General features: G+C 51.8%; 2 protein-coding genes across 2 annotated transcripts in view; one reads left to right on the top strand and one right to left on the bottom strand.

The window, feature by feature from the left end:
• Window positions 1-505: 505 nt before the first annotated feature.
• LOC311323339 (dematin-like) lies at window positions 506-2980 on the top strand (the record flags this gene model as incomplete). The annotated part of the gene is made up of 7 exons (XM_084455540.1): window positions 506-599; window positions 728-771; window positions 1084-1129; window positions 1457-1464; window positions 1935-2000; window positions 2437-2517; window positions 2867-2980. The coding sequence occupies 7 exons, from the start codon at window positions 506-508 to the stop codon at window positions 2978-2980; spliced, it is 453 nt and encodes a 150-aa protein (XP_084311666.1).
• A 3867-nt stretch (window positions 2981-6847) lies between these two features.
• The window catches only part of ppp3ccb (protein phosphatase 3, catalytic subunit, gamma isozyme, b), a 15388-nt gene continuing 14735 nt past the window's right edge, over window positions 6848-7500 (bottom strand). The window contains exon 14 of the mRNA XM_084451317.1: window positions 6848-7375. Coding sequence (XP_084307443.1) covers window positions 7188-7375 — 188 coding nt within the window. The 3' untranslated portion in view covers window positions 6848-7187. The remainder of the gene's footprint in view (window positions 7376-7500) is intronic.

The raw sequence follows: 7500 nt of genomic DNA on the forward strand, positions 1-7500 counted from the left end.
TGTGTGTCTCAGTCTCCAGGTGTGTGTCTGTCTCCAGGTGTGTGTCCTCTGTCTTAAGTGTGTCTCCGTCTCCAGGTGTGTGTGTCCGTCTCCTGGTGTGTGTCTCAGTCTTAAGTGTGTCTCTGTCTCCAGGTGTGTGTCTCTGTCTTCAGGTGTGTCTCAGTCTTAAGTGTGTCTCTGTCTCCCAGGTGTGTGTCTCTGTCTCCAGGTGTGTCTCTGTCTAAGTGTGTCTCTGTCTCCAGGTGTTGTGTCTCTGTCTCCAGGTGTGTCTCTGTCTTAAGTGTGTCTCAGTGGTTTTTGCTGAGTCACACGCTGTTGTGGCAAACTTTCACCCGAAGAAAGAAAGAAAAAGAAGATATTCTTCTCGGAACGTCACACAGACGTTATAAATCTCATCTGAATTGTGGGATGTGCGCCACCTTTCCCTCGATTTTGATCCGGAAAACTTTCACCCGACATTAATAATCTCATATTCTGTGCGTTTTTATTCCAGATCAAGTCGAACATGGGCCGTCTGATCCTGAAGGAGGAGAGGGAGAAGGAGGTCCACTTCCGCAGGAAGACACAGTCACTGCCCGACAGAACGCACATGCTCATTGGTAAGTCACAGTCCGCTGGTGTGTGTGTGTGTGTGTGTGTGTGTGTGTGTGTGTGTGTGTGTGTGTTATCGTTGATGATTTAGACCACTGACGTCTCTTCTCGACATTTATTGGTTGCTTCCCCTCAGGCGCCAACGCTTCCAAGTCCCCTTCACGCTCAGGCCTGACCAGGGTGAGTGTGTGTCTGTGTGTGTGTGTGTGTGTGTGTGTGTGTGTGTGTGTGTGTGTGTGTGTGTGTGTGTATGTGTGCGTGTGTGGGGGTGTATGTGTGCGTGTGTTTGTGTGTGTGTGTGTGTGTGTGCGTGTGTGTGTGTGTGTGCGTGTGTGTGTGTGTGTGTGCGTGTGTGTGGGTGTATACTGTATGTGTGCGTGTGTGTTTGTGTGTGGGTGCGTGTGTGTGTGTGTGTGCGTGTGTGTGTACGTGCACGCGTGTGTGAGCTCACCTACTAAGAACGTCTGTTTTTCTGTGTTTCCTCGTCCACAGATGCAGTCTGCAGAGTTCTCTACAGACAGGGATCAGGGGCGACCAGGTAGGACCCAGATCACACCGCTAACTCTTCAGAGCTGGCTAATCCCAGCATGCATTGCTAGATAAACAGCTAACTCTTCAGAGCTGGCTAATCCCAGAATGCATCGCTAGATAAACAGCTAATACCTCAGAGCTGGCTAAGCCCAGAAAGACCAGATGGTTTTAAGTCATTTAATGGCTGTGACAGTCCTGTGTGTGTGTGTGTGTGTGCGTGTGTGTGTGTGTGTGTGTGTGTGTGTGTGTTACAGTATGCCGTATCCAGTGCGTTAAGCGTGTATTAAGCGTCCTGTGTATTAATCCTCTCTCATTTTCTCTGGCGTGTTTTTAGGTGTTCAGGTAAGCCTGTTTGTCTGTCATATGTGTTGCATGTGCGTGAGCTGGCGTGTAACGCTCCTCTCTTCGCTGAGCTTGGCTCCGCCCCCTCCCCCGAGGTCACAGGCCGCTCGCCGGGTCATAGAAAGATCTCGGTCTCGGCGGAGTCTTAGACAGACACGCCTCTGTGACCTCAGCTGCACCCGCATGTAGACACCCCCCCCCCCCACCCTCTGTCTGTGTCTCCTCTGGGAGTGTGTGTGTGTGTGTGTGTGTGTGTGTGTGTGTGTGTGTGTGTGTGTGTGTGTTCATGTCGCACCCTCAGACCTGGGGCAAACACAGCACACCTCCGAGAGACAGAAACACATGCTGACGCTGCACTCTTCGGCGTTTGTGTGTGCGTGCGTGTGGGCGCACGCATGAATGTGTGTGTGAGTGCGCGCGTGTGTGTACGTGTGTGTCCGTACACACGTGTGTGGCTGTTAATTGTATAGAACGGAGAGGCACGGAGAGAGCGACTGGACAGAGGGAACTCACTGCCTAGTATCCTGGAGCAGAAGGTGAGCACTGCTCACTGGCTCTCCACCCATACAGTATCACTCCGCACGCACAGAACATAACCATTACACCCTGCGTCCACTAGAGGGCAGCCTCGCACAGCTTTCTTCATTACTAATGATTTTCGCCTCACGCTCGCTTTCATCGTCAAGCTCTGGTAAAACTCGGTCGACAGATAGATATTTCCTTACAGTGAACGTTCTCTAGAGAAGGAATAAACTATTTTTGTCTTACCGAGGCTTCGTCAGCTTTTCCACTCTATTGCCACTATCAGCATGCAGAATTTACATTTAGTTGTGCTATAGTTTGTGAGATTTTAAACATTCATTATGCTTGTTGATGAAAATCATAATCCATATTTCAGATAGGGTGACAGAAGAAGACTGGCCTCTTAACTTCATAGTTAAGACCAAATGTTGCTTGTGTGTTTTCCCCCAGGTGCACCCATATGAAGCACTCATCGTCACCCACAGAGGGCGCTGTAAGCTGCCGCCAGGAGTGGACCGCACCAGACTGGAGGTGTGGAGCTGGAGTTTATACACCACAGCCCAGAATATTCCCGTGTGTGTGTGTGTGTGTGTGTGTGTGTGTGTGTGTGTGTGTGTGTGTGTGTGTGTGTGTGTGTGTGTGTGTGTGTGTGTGGTGTGGTGTGTGTGCGCACGCACCAGACTGGAGGTGTGTGGAGCTCGAGTTTATGCACCACAGCCCAGAATATTCCTGTGTGTGTGTGTGTGTGTGTGTGTGTGTGGTGTGTGTGTGTGTGGTGTGTGTGTGTGTGTGTGTGTGTGTGTGTGTGTGTGGTGTGTGTGGTGTGTGTGTGTGTGCACGTTTCTGTACCCTAACTGATTGCTTGTTCTGTCCTCCCCAGAGGCACCTGGCCCCTGATGATTTTGAGCGCCTGTTCGGAATGCCAATCACCGAGTTTGACCGCCTGTCACTATGGAAACGAAATGAACTGAAGAAGAAAGTTTCACTTTTCTAACAGGAAGTGACCTCACTCCTCAAACACAGTCGTCCAAACCACTGCGCTGCCTGAAGAAGACCATTCCAGAACCACTGAACTGAAAACCTTGGAAGATAAACTGCCATATAATCTGTTCTAGTCTGCCCTTAAATGTCACCAGTCTACCCAATCATATCCTCCGCTTGTCTACCGTGTCGTCACTACTGGCCCTGCTAGAAGTCCTGAGTAGCCTACTTTACACAACCCTGATTCAATCTAATCCTGACTGATGCCTCTTTATGCACTAGAGGTCACTGGAGACACATCCACTAACACACTAACACACCCACCTGCAAACTCTTAAAGCAGCTGAGAAATGTGTCAGCTCTTTCCTTTAATAGTCCACGATCAAACATTATTGTTTGAATTTTTAGTTCACGTTTCAGTGATACCTGGACCTCTGGAGTTATGACTTGTATAACTTTCTTATTTGAAAGACAGCTATTTAATCACGGTCACTGCTGTCATGTTGCATTCGTTTCTTTCTCTTGAATGATAGTTACATGTACATTTATTTATTGTGCAAGACATTTCTAATGTTCAGTTGACACTTGAGGAGGTATTTATTTTGAATTGATTGTATTTCATACCGTCACATTAGATATTAAATAGCATTTCATAGTACTGTTATATAAAATGTTCTATTTCACTGCAACTAGGCTAACATTACATCAGCATAATACTAACCAATACAACTCCACAGTGACTTGTAGTAACCTCTGCCTACTCTGCGCCAAGCGTCTCGTTTCAAAGGGAATGAATAAGTGTGATTTCGATCTGACAGGATCAGATCTGAGATCTGATCAAAGCTGTGAAGCCAGAGCTGCACCTTGCAGTTAAAACTGTGCCCTCACGTGTATGAAAGCTGCAGGTGGAAAGTATGGCTTAGATCTCTCCGGTCCCTCCACGTGCGCAACAGAGGGGTGACACCTACCGCCCACGCGCCCCAGAGGGGTGACACCTACCGCCCACGCACCCCAGCACCCATCACGCTCCGTGCCACCCCATAGCTCCAGTCTCCTGTTCCCTCACCCCTCGTCTATTCTTACAACTATACGCTGTATTTGGGATCAAATAAATCAAACTAATAAAGACAATATGTTGTAGTTTGACTTTTTTGTTGTTTTTACTCTTTATTTATCCGTCAGTTAGAATCATAAGCCATGACGCTGAGGTGTCAGTACTTGCATAAGGATGAGACATTCGCGTGTTTAGACATGCAAGTCTAAGCCTGGGTATGCACCAGATTAATAAGTCAATTTGATTTAACATGCAATGATTTGGTAACATTCTCTCAAAACACTGACAAGGCAGACAAACTGTGGACGAGGCAGGGGAGAGATCCGGGTACAGTAGCCTGTCAGGATACAGTGTGTGGGATCCTGCAGCAGAGTGAAGCACCAGTGTGGGCGAGGATCTCCAGCCGGGAGGGAGGAGGAGGAGGAGGAGGGAGGGAGGTGGAGGAGGAGGGAGGGGGAGGTGGAGGAGGAGGGAGGGAGGTGGAGGAGGAGGGAGGGGGAGGTGGAGGAGGAGGGAGGGAGGTGGAGGAGGAGGAGGAGGAGGAGGAGGGAGGGAGGTGGAGGAGGAGGGAGGGAGGGAGGGAGGTGGAGGAGGAGGGAGAGAGGGAGGGATGGGGGAGGAGGAGGGAGAGAGGGAGGGAGGTGGAGGAGGGAGGGAGGTGGAGGAGGAGGGAGGGAGGGAGGTGGAGGTGGAGGAGGAGGGAGGGAGGGAGGTGGAGGAGGAGGAGGGAGGGAGGGAGGTGGAGGAGGAGGGAGAGAGGGAGGGAGGGGGAGGAGGAGGGAGAGAGGGAGGGAGGGAGGTGGAGGAGGGAGGGAGGTGGAGGAGGAGGGAGGGAGGGAGGTGGAGGTGGAGGAGGAGGGAGGGAGGGAGGGAGGGAGGTGGAGGAGGAGGAGGGAGGGAGGGAGGTGGAGGAGGGAGGGAGGGAGGTGGAGGAGGAGGGAGGTGGAGGTGGAGGTGGAGGTGGAGGAGGAGGGAGGGAGGGAGGGAGGGAGGTGGAGGAGGAGGAGGGAGGGAGGGAGGTGGAGGAGGAGGGAGGGAGGTGGAGGAGGGAGGGAGGTGGAGGAGGAGGAGGGAGGAGGAGGAGGAGGAGGGAGGGAGGGGGACAGCCAGATGGGTGGGTGGTCTGCTCGTCCAACAGAAGAGTGAGCGGTTACTATGCTAATGCGAGATCGTGCATCAACTTTTGATTGTGTGCTTTGTTCAAACTGTCAGCACGCCTCGGGGCCTCGGGACGTCAAAACGTGGGGGGGGGGGAGGGGGAGAACAGGATTGCGCAACCTCTCCTCGTTGCGTGTCCAACCTTGAAAAATACAAAGTAACAATGTGAGAGGTGCCGTGTTGCCTGGCAACATAGGTGAAACATGAAAGCAAGACGGAGCCCTGCGAACTAAACTCTCCTCCCACGCTCCCTCTTCAGCTGGGGGCAGTCACTCTGCGCCAGGGCCCCATGGCTGGCTCTGGCTCCGTCCCCGCTGCCTGGCTCCGTCCCCGCTGCCTGGCTCTGTCCTCTCTGGCTGGCTCTGTCCTCTCTGGCTGGCTCTGTCCCCCGCTGGCTGGCCCTGTCCCCGCTGGCTGGCTCTGTCCCCGCTGGCTGGCTGGCTCTGTCCCTGCTGCCTGGCTCTGTCCCCGGGTGTAACAACGGCGCACGGTGAACTCAATAAGCTGACAACGGCGTTTTTTTATTTTCCTTTTTTTTATTGAATGGAGTGGAACATCTACATAAATGAGAGAGAGGCCTCGCGATACATGTACTTAAAGAAACCCTTGATTAAACAATTTCTGTACATTCTGTGAGATATGTTCTTCTGAGACTTAAACAGAATTCAGTAACGAGGCCCCCACCCCCCCCCCCACCCCTCCCCGAAAAAAATGACTCCTCATACACACACCCGAAACACACACCTCGCCACCACCCTTATACAAACACCACCGATTTATCATTAAAGCCTCAGCAGATTACATCTGTTACTGAGAGGATAAGTGAATAGATCCCTCGTTCCCTTGTCCATTTTTACCACGTTCCCTCGTGAGAACCCCCTGCACATCTCTGTCATATTCCCTTTCTAGTCCCTTACCCCCCCCCAAATACCCCTCTACTCTCCCATCTCTCCTCAAATACCCCTCACTACCCTGTACCCCTCCTCTCCCTAAATCCCTCTCTTCTCCCCCTCTCTCTCCCTCCTTTCACCCCCACCCCCCTCCCCCCACACACACACCTCCCCCCCTCCCCCCCACCCCCTTTTGGATATTAGGACTAATTCTATGTTTTGTAAAAATAAAAAAACAAAACAAAAAAAGCAACATCACATTGAAAAGAGGGAAGATTTAAAATGTACATATATAAATGTCAATACTCTCTCATTACTGAGGCCAGTTATACTATCGTTGGCATTAGAAAGGATGGATTTAATGCAATGGAGGTTCCAATTGATATCTCTTTTTTATTTTTTATATTTTTATTCAAGTGCTCTTGCTTGCTCTTTTGTGTTGGGGCACAATCACAGCGTTATGAATGTGGGATGAGCAGAATACAGCCTCAGAGATCCCTCTGCCAAGCACACTCAAACTAGGACCGGAGAGCCGGTACCGGAGCTCTGGACATCATCCCCAACACCCACTCAAAATTACAAAATGGATTTTTGCCTTTGCTTATTAAGGCCGCGATTATCTTTAGCGAGTCCACATATAAATGCACGATTTTTTATTTGTTTTTTTTTTTTTATCATCATGTATCATTTGTTCAGATTCAGAGTCTTAAACTACGACATTAGATTCTGTATAGATGAAATAAATAAGCGGAGTGAGCGCTGGACTGAGGGTCTCGCTGAAGCCCCGCCCCCCTCCTCGCTGAAGCCCCGCCCCCTCCGCCGACACCAGGAGAGGAGGACAGCTCCGGAAAGACGGGGGAGGAGGAGGAGAGGAGGAGGAAGGACTTAGAAGAGAGGGGAGAGAGAGAGAGAGAGAGGGGACAGAGGAGAGGAGAGAGAGACAGAATAAGAGGAGGAGGAGACAGGAGAGGGGAGGAGAGGAGAGGGTCGGGGGGGCGGGGTTAAAGGCGGGGTTCAGGCATCAGCATACAGGGGGCAGCAGAGAGCAGTAGCGGAGGTAAAAGCAGCGCGGGGGAGAGAGGGAGGAGAGAGGGAGGGGGGGGGGGGGGCAGCAGCGTCTAGGCCTGGGCGTTGGTGCCGTTCTTGTCGGGGGGGCCGGGGCTGGCGGGCAGGTTGTTGAGGGAGGGGCTTCCCTCCGCCGGCTGCTTGGTGTCCCTGCGGGGGGGCATCCTCTCGTTGATGCGGTCCAGACCCCGCGCCTCCTCGAAACTCTGGATCTTATGCTGGGGGTTGAACCCTTGGATGGCTGCGGAGGGAGAGAGAGAGAGAGAGAGGTAGAGAAAGAGGGAGGTGGAGAGAGGGGTAGAGAGAGAGGTAGAGAGAGGCAGGGAGACAGACAGGTAGAGAGAGAGATGTAGAGTGACAGATAGA

The sequence above is a fragment of the Borostomias antarcticus genome (genome assembly GCF_949987555.1).
Source record: "Borostomias antarcticus genome assembly, chromosome: 2".
In the NCBI taxonomy this organism is placed as follows: Eukaryota; Metazoa; Chordata; class Actinopteri; order Stomiiformes; family Stomiidae; genus Borostomias; species Borostomias antarcticus.